Raw genomic sequence first — 18916 nt, forward strand, 5'->3', positions numbered from 1 at the left:
TTACGGTGATTTGGAAGAGGAAATCTATATGACTCACCGGATGGATTCAAGGTTGCTGGAAAAGAAAATTGGGTTTACAAACCCGACAAAGTCGCTTTATGGATTGAAGCAATCTCCGAGGCGATGGTACAAGCGATTTGATCGAGTTCATGAAAGGGCAAAGGTACACAAGAAGTAAATTTGATCATTGCGTGTATTTTCAAAAGCTACAAGAAGAAACTTTCATATACTTGCTCTTATATGTTGATGATATGCTAATAGCATCTAAGAGCAAAGTTGAGATTGAAAGATTGAAGACTCAACTCAATCTCAAGTTTGAGATGAAAGATCTAGGAGAAGCTAAAAGATTCTCGGCATGGAAATATGGAGAGATAGAGCTCATAATAGAGTTAGCTTGTCTCGAAGCGATGTTGAAAAAGGTACTACACTTTTGGCATGAACGAAAGCGACAAAACCTGTAAGTACCCGTTGGCTTCTCATTTCAAGCTTTCTGCGCAACTATCTCCTTCGACGAATACGGAACGAGAATACATGTTGCAAGTTCCGTATTCTAATGCAATGGTAGCTTGATGTATGCAATGGTGTGTACAAGACCCGACATTTCACAGGCGATTAGTATAGTGAGCGGTATATGCATAATCTTGGAAAAGGACATTGGCAAGTCAGAAATGGATTCTACGGTATATTCGAAAGACCGTGGATGTTGGATTCTTGTTCAAGCGGGATAATACACTTGGTAAAGGTGTTATTGGGTACGTTGATTTTGACTATGCGGTGATTTGGACAAGCGAAGATCAACCACCGATTATGTGTTTACACTTGCTTGGAGGACCAATAAGTTGGAAGTCTACACTACGATCTCTGATTGCATTGTCAACCACGAAGCGAGTACATGGCTGTAACAGAGGTCAGTAAAGGCTAAATATTTTATTTAGCGAAAATAGTTTGATGACAAAGGTAAAAGATGATTATATTCCACCCTATTACAATTTGAAGAATCATATTTCATACTCGTATCAAAATATATGTTGAGTAAAGTTGTCCAAAATGAATACTTTAAATAACATAAAAGATGTAAATAAGGTCGATAAAAGGTCTAAAAAAGAATTTATAGGCAAGGCTAGTGAAGTAGTTTACCACAGTTACAGCTTCTTCCCGATCACCTCATTATAAAATTGAAAAATTTTGCATCCATTTTGGTTTTTGTTTTACAAGGGAAGTGCTACCTATTGAATCTATTGATCCATCGTTATCAGCAGAGTGTTGATGGACATCTTCAAGATTTGGAGAACAGTGAGTGGCATGGCTATGCAGCTCTTTTATGTCTTCCAAATCTTTCTCATACACCATTCTAACACCACACTTCTTCACCTTAACACAGGGAACATCCGGGTCTGTGAAAGACAATTCAAGCTCATCGCATTCCTGATCTAAGCAATCTATTGTCCATAAATTATTAATTTCACATTCACCACATTTATCCTCTAAGGAAAATGGATATAATTTATCACGCGACCAATATCGAAAAATAGGTGATCCTTCGTTATGGGCTGGTTAAAACGTTTCCCAAACAACCAACTACCTGCATCGACGCATCGAAGATCTGTATCTCGAAAGACAGATTCATTTCGACCGGCTTGTCCAGAATTTCTACAATGGATAACAGCTCTGCAGTTGATAAACTTATCCCGGGAAGCATCATCATTGACAAAAATGCAACAGGAAGCTACTCCAATCCATTGACTATCATTCTGAATATTGAGTGGTAGAGGTATCCTAATTGTAGAGCCACCTCTATGTTGGCTAAACCATTCTGGGATTTCACTTCCAGGTATGATAACATCAAACATTTGTCTTGAATTTGCAAATGCCTGCAAAATGAAACTTCAGTGATCACTTGCTAAATAAAACCATAAATTCCCAAGTATGAGAGGGAAAGAAAGAGATATTAATTAACCTTGAGATGTTTTTTCAACAATGTTAACGTCTTGATGTTTTCAGCCAATCTGTAGCAGTTAATGGCTTTAATGGAAGCTAAATCGAATAAATTGCTTACTTTTGATGGACTTGCAACTACTTCGAGTGAAGCACAACCATCTATGCAGACTCTTGCTATACTTGTTAGAAGCTCAGGCAACGATTTAAGCTCTTTGCAATTTGTTAACATAAGAAGTTTAAGCTTGGGAAGTCGAGTAAGAGACGCAGGTATGCTGATGAAATTGTTACCACTAAGATCAAGATCTGTCAAGGAGGATAGGCAAAAAATATCACTAGGAATATCTCCTTCACGAAGATTGCAGTACCTTAGCTTCAACTCTCTTAATGAACTCAAACTTGACAACGAAGGCAACGCCAGAGGCATAGAACTTGTCCTTCCTATTTCGGTTTCCTTGAAAGGAGAAGGAAGATTTTGTTGTAACTTAGATGGTCCCTTGCATCCATTGAAAGACAGAACTTTAAGATTTTTCAATTGAAAAATGAAGGATGGTGGTTCTCTTATGCTTGTTTCACTTAAGTCCAGCTCTTCCAAATATTCTACTTGCTTCAAATTCTCTGGAAAAATTTCAACTTTACAACAACCAGAAAGATTAAGAGTTTTTAGACATTCCATTTTCCCTTCCATCTCCGGAAACCTTACAAGATTTGAGCAGCCCAAAAGAATTAACGTTTCGAGAGATTCCATTCCAATTTTGGTTGGAAGACTCCTAGGACTTTTGCACCCTCTTAAATTTAAAAGTTTAAGCCTCTTAAGAACTCCCAAGGATGGATGAACTTTTACAATTCTTGTACAACCTTCCAAAACCAGAATTTCAAGATCTGGGGCCATTGTGAAGTCTGGTGTCTTGATTAGGTTTAGGGACCCTTGAAGGTTGATCACTTTCAACTTATACATGGGCTGTTGAAAACAATAATAAATTAGAGAGATAAGAGAAAAAAAAAAGCTTATTTTTGTTGTTGTTTTTCTACCTTAAGCTAAAACATAAGGATCAGGTGAAGTAATATTTCTTACTCTATTTCCATTCCATAATTGTTCAATGCAACTGAATGGTGAGAGAAGTGCAACAAGATGGTCCGGTTGGAAGCTTAAAGGCAAGGATCTTAAAGGATATCTTATCCAATTTAAAAGTCGTAGCTCATTGGAAAGATATTTGAGATCATCACAATTTGTGGGGCAAAGGACTTTGAGCAATCTCAACTTTTTCATCTTTGAGAAGGTATCATCGTTCAAATTAAATGTCTTGCTTGATTCCCTAAAAACAATTGAAAAAATAAAAAATGAACTTCAAAATATACAAAAGTATTAATAACTAAAAGCTATGTTGCCCCGATATTTTTTTTAAGTATCTTATAAGGTACTTGTATATAATGTATATCTAAATATGAGCATTGAGATATGACCCTTTAAGAACTCTTTAATACATGGAAAAACCTTTTGAAAAAAAAGCTAAATATAGTCATTCAAACACATACTCATATTTAATACGGCACATCCAACTTCGAATTACCTATGCTAAAATACTAAAACCATTATTTTGATTTATATTTGGTTCACTAACAATGTATAATTTTATGCATTGTTAGACAACCAAATGAAGACACATAATTGAGGATGAAATCACTTGGATCTATTTAGAAAAAAATTAATGACATGTTATAATCTAGTTTGTATATTGTCAATGCATCAACTATAAGCCTTTAATATTCATAAAAAAACAAACATCTCTATTTTGTTTTTTTAAAAGAGTAATGTGTTGGTTGATAAATTCATAATTAGAATTCAAATATTAAGGGTTTTTTGTATTGTTTTTATTATTTTTTTGACAAAATAAAACTAAATAATAACAATATTAATAATACACATAAATAAAGTGTATATATGATTTCTTACCTTTTATTGTCAATAATCATGCCTTCAATCACGTTGGTAGCCTAAAAATAGTCAAGAAAAAAGGATATGGTGACAAAAATAAATGGTGTAAATTGTACCCTAAAACTTTTGAAATTGTGAACTTACATTTAACGTTATTATAACCGTTTGGTTAAGTATAGTAATTAAAGCATTTTCAATAATGTAAAATATTTACTAATGAGAGTGATTCAATGAAATTAAAGACTTATTTATACAAATCCTTTTGGTCACTTTTTTGGGATCCCTATATAGATGAATTAGAATAAACCTTAAGTTTATACATTATATTGGTTAGAGGTTGAATAAAAAAATAGTATATAAACTTTGTTGAATGGCTTACAGTGTTTTTCATTAAGACATGATAAACGTCTCTTTCTTCCCACAATCTACAACGTTTTCCTGGTTCATCAATACATTTTTCTTTGATAACTTTTCTTCCCATTTCTTGCAATAAATCATGCATCCACAAATGTGTGTTGTGTTCATTGACTTTTATGAGAGATTTCTTGATAAGAACATCGATTCCAATCTCTGGGAAAAACTTACAACCATCCAATACTTTCATTACAAGATTTTTCTCCTCTCCATTGAAGAAGCATGCTATATCTAGAAATATATTTTTCTCCCTTTCTTCCAATCCATCAAAGCTTATTTGAAGTCTGTTGATAATTTCTTTATTAGAATCTAGTTTAAGTCTTTCAATTGCACTTCTCCATTGAAAAGCATCTCTACCGCACAAAAAGGAACCCAAAACTTCAAGAGCTAAGGGGAGACCACCAGCATAACGTACAACATGTTTAGAAAGCTCAATAAAATCTTCTGTTGGTATTGTATCATCATCGAAAGCTTTCAAATTGAAAAGCCGAAGCGCATCTTTAAGATTCAATGTTGTAGGTTTGTACACATCATCAACTCGGTAAGATCGCAACAAATGCTCATCTCTTGTTGTTACAATGATTCTACTCCCTAAACCGAACCAATCACGCCTTCCAACCAAGCATTTCAAGTGTTGTATGTTATCAACATCATCAAGAACAATAAGAACCTTTTTACGAGACAATTTGTGGCTAATTACGGCATTCCCTTCATAGACATTGAAAAAATTGAAGCATTCGTCAAGCAAGATTAGGGAAAGAAGTTGTTTCTGTAAAGAAACAAGTCCCCATTTGTTTGAAACTTCTCGAACATCAGCAAGAAAGCTTTTACCTTCAAAATGAGGTGAAATTTGAGTGTAAACAACCCTTGCAAGAGTTGTCTTACCGATGCCACCCATTCCGCAAATTCCTATAACGCGGACATCGTCTTCCCCAATGTCTATTTTTGAATACAACTCCTCCAAAGATAGATTAATTCCAACTAACTCATCATGAACAACTGAATATATCTGACATAATTTTGCTGATATCTTCTTAGCAATGTCTCCAATAAATTCTGATTCATGCCTACAAAAACAAAATAAAATTTAACTCTCTCCAATAAAATTTTGTTGATATCTTTATATATTTTTTTTGGCCAAATTGCGGATATCTTTCTAATGCAATTTTTTTTTGTTCAATGAATCAATTAACGTAATATAGTTTGGAAGCAAACAAAAAGAAAGATTTGTTAGGACATCAAAATACAAAACTTGCTCTTTAATTGAAATATGGAAATTTATAATTGAACACATAGGATTATATATATATATATATATATATGTAAGTATGTATCATGTATGTATATGTATATAACAAGTAATCCAAAAAGTAACAATTTAGTAGTCATAAAACTAGAAAATAGAGAAGAAAAGAAAAACTACCTATTATGTAAATGCCATCCCTTGGTGTTAGCTACTTCAGTTAAAGCATTTCGCCACCTTTGGATCTTCTCTTTATCTTCTCTGTATCTCTCTTCGTGTTTGGCAAAGGCTTCATCAACTTTCTCTTTCTGTTTTCTTAAATCGGATGGATTAACATCGTAAAAAATTGGAAATACTTTATGACCCTTCTCGTTTTTTTGTTTAACAATCTCAGCAAGCTCCTCCAAGCACCAACTTGAAAAGGCATAGGTTTTAGAAAAAACAATTACCGAGCACCATGATTGTTGAATTGCTTTGAAGAGTTCAGGTGCAATCCCTTTGCCGGCCTCCAGCTTTGGCTCATCCCTGAAAGTGACGATTCCATTCCTTTTTAGAGCATCGTAAAGATGATCAGTGAAGTTCTTGCGAGTATCTTCACCTCTAAAACTCAAGAAAACATCATATTTATGTCTAGAAATAGATGGGGAAGACATGAGGATGTCTGAGAAGAAAAAGATATCTCAATCGGAAGTTCAAAATCAGAGCAATATTTCCCATCATTTATTTTCCAAAATGGATATGGATAATATTTACAAATGAGTGATGGATGTTCTTTCCAGTAATAATCCAAGAAGGTCAGAATTGACAAAGTGGAGCCTACTTTGATTATAGGTAGTATTTAAACTGTTGGAGGGTTTGTGTTTTGGTAAAAATATCTTTGGTCCTTTTCAATTTCTATATTAAGCAAGTTAGTCCATAAAATAATCAAAACAATTTAATTCCTGTCAATTTCGAAAGTGAACAACTAAATATAATTAATCACAATATTAATATTTTTAATTAATTGTACATATATTTTATTAAATTGCCTAATTTTTTTAAATTTATGTATAATTAAATGTTACAAATGTGAAGAATCAAAACTTTGAAATCTCAAAGAAGAGTTTAGCGAACAGAGCTTTTGATTTCAATTTTGAAATCTTCTACAAGTTGCGTTAAAATACATTTTCAATCTTCTTTTGTTTCAACTACTTAAGCAATCATCTTCAACACATTTGATGAGTTGGAACATGAAGTGTTAGAAGCAATCGCTGCCAAATTCCCTGGACTTTATACAATAAGACCGCTTCATTTGCTTTCCAGGCACATTGTTAGAAGAACCATCGAGTGAATAAAAGTCAAGCCTATGGAACTCCATTCTTGAACATGATTCCATTCTTACTGATAGAGGTGAACTCTCTCTTCTACACGGTGACCCCCTCGGGGAAAAAAAACTCGTCTTCAACACCGTTCTCAAAACTACACATTTGCTCAGTTTGGAGAAACTGTTCTCCACTTTGAAAAGTTTGGACTCTTAGCTGGATTCAGTTCTGAAGAGCCAAGCTGTTGGTACCATGGAGGGTGGCGGAAGTGAAGAAGAGACCGCCAAAAGTCAAAACTACAAAATACTCGTGTGGAAAATTACATTGAAAAAACCAAAAAATCACGTCGTTCAAATTCTAATGGAAATTAACTCAGTCTACTAAAATAAATTTTAATTATTAAATAATTTAATATTCACCTCGATTTTGCATTTACATATAAAACATTCAATTAAAAATATTAAATAGAAGAATTTCATATTAATAACAACTTCAATACTTAATTTAAAAACAGTTAGCAATAGGAGATTTATTGAATAATAATAATTATTATTATTATACTCAAATTATAATTTCAAATTTGATTTGAATTGAAATTCAATTTTTTTTCTCCCAAATCAATATTATAAATACATATATTCAATTCCACTATCATTCATCGTACGCTTAGTTTCATAGGATTTTATTATAATTTGCTGCCTTTGACCGACCATGACGAAAAAATTTGTTTCCTTTGCCATTTTTGTTTTATTTTTCTTTGTTTCCATCTCATCATCTAATGGTGATGGTGATTTAGTGTTCCAAAATTACACTAATATCAATCTTACAAAAGTCATCGATGGTGATGGCGGTGTTCTTTTCAAAAACTATAGTCAAATCAATCTTAATCGTGTTACCGGACCGGAAAGTATTGCCTTCGATTGTAAAGGTGAAGGACCATATGTCGGTATATCCGACGGAAGAATCTTAAAATGGAAGCCCAATTTTGGTTGGCAAGAATTTGCCATCCCTTCACCATTCAGGTAGATTCACATCTTTGTCGTTTTTTTTTTATCCTATTCGTTTTTTGTAGTTTTATTTTATAGCTATAAATCGATTTTTCATCAAAAGGTTTTTAACTTTTGGTTTTTCCTTTGGATCAGGGAAAGGAAATTGTGTGACGGCACAAGAGATTCGAACATTGAACCCATATGTGGAAGACCATTGGGCTTGAAGTTCGATAGTCGAACATGTCATTTATATATAGCGGATGCCTATTTCGGTCTTTTAGTTGTTGGACCAAATGGTGGCACGGCTATAAGGCTGGCTATTTCGGCGGCTAATGGAGCTCCATTCAAATTTACGAATGGATTAGACATCGACACAAGCACCGGAATGGTTTACTTTACCGATAGCAGCACTCTTTTTCAAAGAAGGTACATCTTCTTCCTCTTTTTTGCTCCTAAATTATCATTAATCGGGAATTTATATGTAAATAATTCATATAGAGATTTTTCATACCCAAAGGATAAATTGTTCTTTAATTGTGCAGGGATGCTGACTTTCTGATAAGTTCCGCTGATACAACCGGAAGGCTGTTGAAGTACAATCCTTATAACGGAGAAGTGTCCGTTTTGCACGACGGTTTAGCTTTCCCTAACGGGGTTGCTTTCAGTGCAAACAATTCGTTTCTTCTGGTGAACGAATCGATAAAAAGACGAATACTGAAGTTCAACGTGCACGACCCCAAAGCAGCTCCCAAAGTATTCCTCGAATTACCCAGGGTTCCGGATAATATAAAGAGGAACGAAAAGGGAGAATTCTGGGTGGCCCTAAACAGCGGAAGATTAGGAACACTTGGAAACGGTGTTCCAGATCCAATTGGAATGAGGTTTAACGAAGAAGCCAAGGTTTTGGAAATCTTGGATGGAAAGGGCGCACCCACTTTTAATTCAATAAGTGAAGTCGAGGAACACGGGGGTAAATTATACATAGGGTCTGTTTTGAAGTCGTATGTAGGCATCTTAAATGTCTAATTGAATTTTTTTTTCTTTTTACAATTTTTTAATTGTTCTTGTTTGTTTTTATTTTCCTCAATAAATATATGTTAACGATTCTATTTTCGAGAAATTTTTAATTACCTTTATTTGCCTAATTGAGACATTACATCTTCACGCGTCGTGCACGAGAGGAAGTAAGCTAGGCTTGGGACAGTACCTGATGGGTTAGATGTCAAACATTTTAAAATTGTCCTTATGCTTCGAGTTACACTACTTTTTTCCATCACAGAATGTTTATGTCGTAAACTTTATAAGCATGGCACCGATTCCCATAATACAAATTAAAGAATATCAGTTTGAATTGATTGGTCAAGAGAAAAGGTAAACACCGTGACCTAATTTCTCACCTCAACAATGCCTGATCAGTGTTCCTAATAGGGAAATTGAATGAGTTGAGATACTACGTACTAAGTGTATCAAAGTAAAAGAAGGACCAAATAACAAATTAGGTCAAGACAACCGTTCTAAAGCCGCCATAATTGATCGTCCTCTTACTAGACAATGGATACAATAATTCGCGAAGAAAAAGGTGGTCCTTCGTTATGGGTTATCCACCTGAAACATTGAAACTGGAATCGACCCTTCCTGGATTTTTAATTTGAAAAACAAATCCATTATTACTAGATTGTCCAGAATTTCTAGAATGGATATAAGTTGGACCACCGATAACCTTTTCCTAGGAACCACCATCATTGACGAGTCCAATCCATTGACTGTCATTCTGAACATCGAGAGAGAGAGGTATTTCAATTGCAGAACCGCGCGCCTCTCTGTCGGCTGAACCATTCCGGGATTTCATCAATTTCTTTTCTTGAATTTGCAAATGCCTGCAAATTAAAATATCAGTGGCTCTGTAACTAAAACCATGAAAAATAAGTGAGATTAATCAACCTTAATCAGCATTGTTATTGCACTAATGTTCTCAGCCAATCTGTAGCAGTTAATGGCTATACTGTGAGCACCATAACTTATCCACCACTCACTTTTCATTCTTCCTAGAAGCACAGGCAACTATTCAGGCTCACTGCAATCTGACACTCCAAGCTTTTGAAGATTGGAAAGACGAGTAAGAGACGCAGCTATGCTGCTGAAATTGTTACCCTAAGATTAAGAACTCTCAATGAGGATAGACCAGGATTTGAACCTGAAATCTTCATGTTAATAGCATGAAGCTTCAACCAAGTGAGCTAGTAAGCTAATTGTTTTATTTTTAGACACTGTCTTATATTAAGCTTTTCTCCGGTTGTTAAATGATAATATTTTTAACTTTTGGATTTAAAAAATATATTTATTATACTTTCAACATATATACATCCCAAAATACAACCAAAAATAAATAGAAGGTTCAGTTTATTTCCCCAATATTTTAATGCAGAGTAATGCTTGTTTTGTTGGGTTTGACATAAATTATACAAAAAATAAATTATCCATATAATTTGATAAGCTTAACCTGTGTATGGATTCGACAGTGAGACTCGTGGACACCTCTACATTGACATGATGAAAGACAACAACATGTAGTAAAAGATGTAAGAGAAAAAACTAACGTTATGTCATGAAAAAGAACAACACCCCCCCCCCCCATTGGATCCCCCCTGTTAAAATTGATCATTAATGGCAATTTGCTTCTTTTGCTACGTGTAGTGTAGAGAAGAATAAAAATGAAGTTAATACATAAACAGAGAGTTTTCACCTATTGGCATGGACAATACCGGGTAAATGAAAGAGTAAATTATTAAGTCCCGACACTTTTCGAAAATTTCAAAATTAAGTGCCCTTAAAACTAATATATGTTGTAGTGGGCAAAAATCACGTCGTTTGCTGCATAGATACGTCGCTGAATCAATCGTCGCAACTCTTTGCCAAAGGTGCATCAATCCATACAGCGCCACTAGTCTATATATTGATCATCAGCGTCTCTTATCATTTGTATATTCGAGGAAGTTAATTTTTCTGGTTACAATAGCAAGAGGTAAGGCATATCAGGAAGATGGAAGATTACGGGTGCGGTATCAGTTCGATAGCCATGATGCTGTTGGTGGTTGCTCTGCTGTTTTTGGGTCCGCTTGGAATGCCACCGTTGCAGCCTCCTCCCGCTTACATTTTCCTCATCTTCGCATTCGTCTTGGTCTTCGTTTTCATCTACCTCTCTCATGCCTCCAAATGATGATCCATGGCGATATCGTTTGCTTTCCATATTATTATTCTCTTTTATTCAGTTGTTATCGATGATAATAAGCTTTGGTGTGGATATTAACCACCAATAATACACAGTTATTTTTTGTTTTCAGTCGTTTATTAATAAATTATATGAAGTCGATGGAAGAATGTCTGGGTTTATCTAGTACATAAACAAACCATGCAATGCATGCATACTTATGTTGTGACAGCCCTAAATTGATCCTAGTCGGAAAGTGGTTTCGGGACCACAAGACCGAGTCATAAAAATAATTAACCATTATATTTGATGCTTATTATATGTATATAGGCATGTGTGAAAATTTCATGTTTGAATTTTGTTAATTGTAAGTGAATTTTGCTAAATAGGACTTGTGTGAGAAAATTTAAAAATGTGCTAGGCAAATGTTAAAGTGGCCTATTGATGCATGCTAGAAAATGTTGTCCTTGCATGTCAAAATACCCAAAACTTGGGATGGTGGCCGGCCATGCTATGGGTAAAAAGGTATTATAAACATGTTATGTTAGTGTTTCATGGGAGGAATGATAAAATAAGGAGCATGGTAATAAACTAATGAAAAGGAAAATGATGAAGAAAAAAAAAAGAAAAAGTTCTCATGTTGTTCAACTTGGCCGAATAGAAGAAAGAAAAAGAAGGGAAAGAGCTTGGAGAAAATCGGCTATGGTGGTTCACTAGACTAAGGTATGTTGATGTTGTTCCATGAGATTCATGCATATTTTTAGTTGTTAGCTTGAGTTCTACCTAGCCCATGGTTTAAATCTTTGCTATGAGATGGAGATGATATTCGGCCATGGGTGTTGTCTTCTTGGTTGGTGTTTGATGTTGTGGTGATGAGGCATGAAGATGAGTTAAGTTTCGGCTAAGGTAGACTTGTGTGGATGTCATTTGCATGCTGAGTGTGAAGCTTTGTAATGATACATGTGATGGTGATTGATGACTCTTGGATTTTCTTTTTAGCATTTTTGAGTTAGACATTAAGTTCTTTGTTTAACCCATGACCAAAATTGAAACGGTATGGTGTCTTGATGCATTCGGCCATGGTAGGAAGTAGATGAGAATTGGTAGTAAGGTGAAGTGCAACTGTTAGTATTTGATTACTAGTGTATATATGTGTATTAGCCGAGTTTTGAACTTGAAACAAAATGGAATGTAGTCAATACAAGTAACCATATTTGTTGGAAGTATTAAGCATATAATCGGCCTCAACATAGACATGCATATTCGGCCACATGAGGTAGATTGGTGTTGCATGTATTCGGTTAGAGTCAAGCATATTAATGCTTTTATCTTGGCTTAGATAATCGGCTAAAAGAGAGTGTGGGCTAATATGTTGAGTTGATCAATGATTTTATATATATGTGACTCTAATGTCTAATGTATATATGGGCTAAGTATCTTGAGTTTCTCTTTTTGATGTTCAAATGATTAAATCAATTTATTTGTTAAATTAAGCTCAAGAGCAAAGGGGAACTAAATCCGAAAAAGGGAAGGAAAAAGTGATCGAATAGCCGTCGAAATCGTTCGACAACATCCGAGGTAAGTTTTCGAGTAATGAAACTTAGTTTACGATTTGATTAAATCATGACGTATAAGCATAACAAATATACGATGATATAATGATTCTACTTGAATTATATGTTGAGTTAATTAGTCTATACGTATGATGGGTAGCCGTATGTGCATAGAGATCATGTCATAAAGCAAACCAAATCATGCTGTTTGTATGTGGCTATTGAGCCGAAAATGGGAATGCCTAATAATTGACTTGTGTTTGAATTCTAGTTATGAAAATGAAATAGAGATGTGTCATGATTTACTGATATGTGCATGAATATTCAGATGATAATCGGGCTAAGTCCCGAAGGCATCTGTGCTAGTGACTAATTCCGGGCTAAGTCCCGAAGGCATTTGTGCGAGTTACTAATTCCGGGCTAAGTCCCGAAGGCATTTGTGCGAGTTACTAATTCCGGGCTAAGTCCCGAAGGCATTTGTGCGAGTTACTATTTCGGGCTAAGTCCCGAAGGCATTTGTGCGAGTTACTATATCCGGGCTAAGTCCCGAAGGCATTTGTGCGAACTACTATATCCGGGCTAAGTCCCGAAGGCATTTGAGCGAGTAGCTATATCCGGTTAAATCCCGAAGGTACTTGGTTTGGGAATGAGCGATCTTGCTGTAATAATTTCAATTAATACGCTCGTAAAATCCCAACGATGAGGTATGTTTCGTATATGCATTGGATTAGTTGATTCCTTTTAAATAGTATTCGCTCAGTCGATTAATGAGCTTCCGGCTTTTGGTTAAGTTGATCTCTTATGTATGAGTATAAGGGTTGGTAATGTGAAGTAGGTATGATTTTGAGAATGTGTGTATGTGAAATTATCCGTTTAGTCATATGAATGCTATACTTCAATTGTGCCTAATTTCATTGCTCAAAACTTACTAAGCATTAAATGCTTATTTCGTTTCTTTGATTCTCTGTTTTATAGATTTTGGTTCGTCAACTATCGGACTCGGGATTGTCAAAGACGAAGTCGTCCACACTATCAAAGCCCTTTTGGTACTCTTTTAGTTGAACTCGCTAATGGCATGTATAGGACTGCCTTTTGTTATTAGTCAAGTACTTTGGTGTTGTATATATTTGGATAGCCATGCGAAAATGGCTTATATATTTTGAGCATAGTGTTATAATCATTTTGTATGTATATGGTTATTGAGAGGTGTGGATTATGCTTGGCAATGATTGGCCATTGGAATGGTTAATCATGATCATATTTTGTGCTATATATGCTAAAGGGCTAGTTGAATCATGGAAACTATGAAATAGGTAAAGTCTACCTTAAAGGCGAATCTTGACAGCAGCAGTGATGTGAATTTGAAAATCACTAAAAATAGTAGGAATGGAATTAAATAGTGAATAAATTATTTAATCGAACCTTGATGAATCTACTTTCATATGGAAGAAACGAAACGATCATATGAGTCGTATTTTAAGAGATATTTAAGTTTTCGTGGAACAGGGCGAGCGATTTCGGATCCCCGATCGACTTTGGAAACTATAAATTAACCAGAGATAATTAGAAGTCATGCCATATATGTATAGATTCCTTTTGAGTCTAGTTTCATTAGAAACAAACGGCATAAGTATTGAAGCCCTGTGCAGGGAGATATATAAGTCGTAATGCATGAAGGTCGAGCAATGAACCACAAAGCAGGGAGATTTTAACTAATAAACTGTACTAATTGGCCCGATCAAAATTCTAGAAAAAATTTTAGATGGATATATGAGTCTAGTTTCAGGAAAATTTACGGAATCAATTTTGAGCTTTGGAACTCGAGATATGATTTTTAAAGTGACCGTGATGCGATTAGCCACTTGTCCGGAAATAAAAAAATGAACTGTAAGTCGATGAAATAAGTCCGTAAATACCTCGTGTTCGACTCGACAACGGTCTCGCACGGGTGTTACATATGTTGCTCTAAAATGGACACGACTATTGGAAATTGGCCTGCATGCAGCATGTGAATTTCCAACATGTCAAAAAGCAGCCCGAGCCATGCATGCAGCTGTGAAGAAAAGAGATCAAACTGTTGTATTATTACTGGGTGAAGTATGCATCTTGAACCAAAAAAGTTGGCCTCCATACAGCCCATGCAGATTCAAGCACGTAAGAACAAATACACATAAGTTGTCCGGGTAAAGTATGTGCAAGAATTCATACACATAAGTTACCCGGGTAAAGTACGTGTAACTGAAGCTGTTTATTTTATTTCTTTTGTACCCAAGTTTATGTAGTGTGTTCTAGTTCGTTTTGAACTTAGTTTAAGCTTACATTTGATGTAATTTGATGATGTGGGAGCTGATGACCAACTTTACTTAAGTGTACAAGTTTAGTTTTGTAAGTTCCAATGTAATAAGTGGAGTTAGGTAGTGTTTAGGTGATGAATTTGACCAGCCAATGACTAGTATATGTAATGGCTTTGAGCCAACGTTTCTTTTGAATGAAATCATCAGATTTTCTTCCATATGCTCCATCTTTCTTTGCCTTCTAAAAACTTCTAAGTTCTGTTCTTCATTCTTGACAGTAGCTAAAAGCTTGAACTCCAAGCATTTTTCCTTCATATTTTTTCCGGGTATAATACGTTGCTGTTAAAGCTTTTGTTGAAGCTCTTACTTTACCCGGTTAAAGTGCTCAAAAACCCAACAATTGGTATCTAGAGCCTAATTCTTAGTGGACTTGTTCTTGCATACTTTCAGAGCGATGGCTTCATCAGGCTTCTCACCAGCTACACCTTCAGTTTTCAATGGAGAAGGATATCACATTTGGGTAGTCAAGATGAGAACCTACCTCCAGGCATTTGATCTATGGGAGGTAGTTAACTCAGATGTTGAACCAGAACCATTGAGAGCAAATCCAACAGTGGCTCAAATGAAGCAGTACTCTGAAGAAAAAAGTAAAAAGCACAAGGCTATGTTATGCATTTAGAACTGTGTTTCTGATGTTATTTTCACCAGGATCATGGCTTGTAAGACTCCAAAGTAGGCCTGGGACAAGCTTAAGGAGGAGTTCCAAGGTACTGAGAGGACAAGACAGCAGCAGTTTTTGAACTTGAGAAGGGAGTTCGAGAACTTAAAGATGAAGGAAGAGGAAACTGTCAAGAAGTATTCAGATAGAATTATGGCTGTAGTAAACAGCATAAGGCTCCTTGGTGAGCATTTTAGTGAAGCAAGGATTGTGGAGAAAGTGCTCTCTACCTTACCAGAAAGGTATGAGGAAAAAATATCCTCTTTAGAGGACTCAAGAGACTTAACCAGCATCACTTTAACAGAGCTGATCAATGCTCTGTATGCACAAGAGCAAAGGAGGGCCAGTAGACAGGAGGAGCACCAAGAAGGTGCCTTTCAAGCCGAAGCCAAGTCTGCCTCGAGCACCTCTGCCTACGAAGGCAAGAATACCTAGTCAAACGAGCCTAAAGCAGATGGTGCAGGAAGATATCCACCCTGTCCACACTGCAGAAGGGCAAGTCACCCGGGTAAAGTATGTTGGTTCAGGCCTGATGTGCAATGCAGATTTTACAAGAAGATGGGTCATGTAGAAAGGGTTTGCAAAAACAAAGGCAGACCAAGATACAACCAACCCCAGCAGCCAAGAGCTGAAGCTCAAGTAGTAGAAGAAGACCAATGACCAAGAAGAACAAGTTTTTGCAGTTTCTTGTTCAGCTGTTAAAGGAAAAGCTACAGATGGATGGTTGATAGACAGTGGTTGCACAAACCACATGACCCCTGATGCTAGGATTTTTAAGTCAATTGACAGAAGCTTCAAAACAAATGTGAAGGTCGGAAATGGACACTTCATCAAAGTTGAAGGCAAAGGAGATGTGCTGATAAGCACTCCTACAGGTACCAAACTTGTTAAAAATGTCTTGTTAGTGCCTGAAATTGATAGAAATTTGCTTAGCATTGCTCAACTGCTTGAGAAGGGCTATTCAGTTGTATTCAAAGGCAAAGAATGCCTGATTAGTGATCCTAGTGGATCCAAGCTCATGACAGTAGCTATGACAGAAAAAAGTTTCATTGTGGACTGGAATAAGAGTCCAGATAGTGCCTACACAGCTGCTGGAGATGAATCCAAGTTGTGTCACAAGAGGCTTAGCCATGCCAACTACATGTCAATGGCTCAACTAACCAAAGAAGATTTGGTTGAAAATTTCACTAATTCAGTTGAGAAAGAAAGGAAATTTTTGACACTCAAAGAGGTGCATGATATGCATGGGAACCAAACATCTGCTCAGATAAAAGAATTAGAAGCACATGTAACTAGCTTGGAACTTGAGTTGAAATCATTGCAAGCAATTAACAGAGATATGGCGGAGCAGTTAGAGAACAAAGCAAGTGAAGCAGAAAAACTGGGAGAACAAAATATAGGACTCCAATCCCGCATTTCAGAACTCGAAATAACGTTAGAAAAGAGAGAAAAAGAAATTTTTATTCTCACGAAGAAACTTGAGGATGATAACAGTGAATCATTGTCTGGTATGAAGAACTTGACTGCTCAGGTAAATAATCTGCTATTAGAGAAGGCTTTGTTAAAAGAAAATTTTGCATTTGAAGGTGATGAAGCATCAAATCAAGTACAAAGGTTAATAGATGAGGCAAACACATTGCAGCAGCAGCTGGAATCTCTTCATATCCAGAAAGCATAACTGGAATTGCAGTTTGAGAGAAAGAAACAAAAGTCATCCGAAAAACTGAATGAAATGGAGAATCAAAAATTGGAGTTAAAGCAAATGGTCAAGGACCTTCAAAGAGATTTGGAAGCAAAAGGAGATGAGAAAAATGATTTAGTGAACCAAATCATCAGAGAATGCTTAATGAACAAGAGTTTGCAGCATGCAAGCCAAGGAGGAGTATTGGAAATTGGCCTGCATGTAGCATGTGAATTTCCAACATGTCAAAAAGCAGCCCGAGCCATGCATGCAGCTGTGAAGAAAAGAGATCAAACTGTTGTATTATTACTGGGTGAAGTATGCATCTTGAACCAGAAAAGTTGGCCTCCATACAGCCCATGCAGATTCAAGCACGTAAGAACAAATACACATAAGTTGTCCAGGTAAAGTATGTGCAAGAATTCATACACATAAGTTACCCGGGTAAAGTACGTCTAACTGAAGCTGTTTATTTTTTTTGTAACCAAGTTTATGTAGTGTGTTCTAGCTCATTTTGAACTTAGTTTAAGCTTACATTTGATGTAATTTGATGATGTAGGAGCTGATGACCAACTTTACTTAAGTGTACAAGTTTAGTTTTGTAAGTTCCAATGTAATAAGTGGAGTTAGGTAGTGTTTAGGTGATGAATTTGACCAGCCAATGACTGGTATATGTAATGGCTTTGAGCCAACGTTTCTTTTGAATGAAATCATCAGATTTTCTTCCATATGCTCCATCTTTCTTTGCCTTCTAAAAACTTCTAAGTTATGTTCTTCATTCTTGACAGTAGCTAAAAGCTTGAACTCCAAGCATTTTTCCTTCATATTTTATCCGGGTATAATACGTTGCTGTTAAAGCTTTTGCTGAAGCTCTTACTTTACCCGGTTAAAGTGCTCAAAAACCCAACAACGACGCATTTTACTAATATTATTCTTTCTTGCACTCCCATTGGCTTACGGACGCTGCATGCGTTGTCCCTTCATGCCGTCTATTTAATAATGTCGTTAATAAATTCAATGTGGTCTTCACTCCATCCATCGATTGTGTCTAGCCTCAGTTTTCCTCCATACATCAAATCGTTTGCATTTGAATATCTCATCACTCCTTTTAATTTTAATTATACTGAGTCTTCTTATGTAAATTTAGTTTATACAGGTTGTGCTTATGAATTTAGATTCAAAATATGGAGTTAAACACAATTGTACTATGTAGGCGTCCTAGTACAGGGATTACTCTTATCATTCCTTCAACATTTCATAGTCTTCCCTCCATTTTTCCAACTAAAAATCAGTTTGGGCTCCTTTTTTCTCAGAAAAAGAAAAAAGAAGTAACAACATACTTTTGCTCCTCAGCCCCTTCAAGAATGAATGAGCGATTTCAGGGCCTTGGCTCCCACTAAATATTTGAATATATATTCAATGAGGTTTTGGTTTTGGTTTAATATTTGAATATGTTAATTTGTTAAAAAAAAGTAAATTACAATGGTCACATCATAATTTTCCTGCACCTCTAATGGAGATTTCACCTTCTTTCTCATGACCAAAACATTGCAATTCTACATTCGAAAGGGGAAGAGGACCCAACTGGCCCTTGCATCTATTTTTGGTAAGTATGTGACGTGTGGTGCTCACCAAAGTAGAAGC

The 18916-nt window shown here is 35.8% G+C and overlaps 2 protein-coding genes across 2 annotated transcripts; one reads left to right on the forward strand and one right to left on the reverse strand.

Annotated features, from left to right (window-relative positions):
* Positions 1-1201: 1201 nt before the first annotated feature.
* On the reverse strand, positions 1202-6302 carry LOC108465969 (TMV resistance protein N). The gene is made up of 6 exons (XM_053021428.1): positions 5709-6302; positions 4158-5352; positions 3890-3930; positions 3011-3251; positions 1958-2896; positions 1202-1871 (listed from the first exon to the last, which is right to left on the reverse strand). The coding sequence occupies exons 1-6, from the start codon at positions 6179-6181 to the stop codon at positions 1485-1487; spliced, it is 3276 nt and encodes a 1091-aa protein (XP_052877388.1). The 5' UTR covers positions 6182-6302; the 3' UTR covers positions 1202-1484.
* A 1190-nt stretch (positions 6303-7492) lies between these two features.
* Positions 7493-8938, forward strand: LOC108472285 (protein STRICTOSIDINE SYNTHASE-LIKE 10-like). The gene is made up of 3 exons (XM_017773786.2): positions 7493-7851; positions 7978-8244; positions 8361-8938. The coding sequence occupies exons 1-3, from the start codon at positions 7541-7543 to the stop codon at positions 8842-8844; spliced, it is 1062 nt and encodes a 353-aa protein (XP_017629275.1). The 5' UTR covers positions 7493-7540; the 3' UTR covers positions 8845-8938.
* Positions 8939-18916: the final 9978 nt, after the last annotated feature.

Source organism: Gossypium arboreum, chromosome 11 (assembly GCF_025698485.1).
Source record: "Gossypium arboreum isolate Shixiya-1 chromosome 11, ASM2569848v2, whole genome shotgun sequence".
NCBI lineage: Eukaryota > Viridiplantae > Streptophyta > Magnoliopsida > Malvales > Malvaceae > Gossypium > Gossypium arboreum.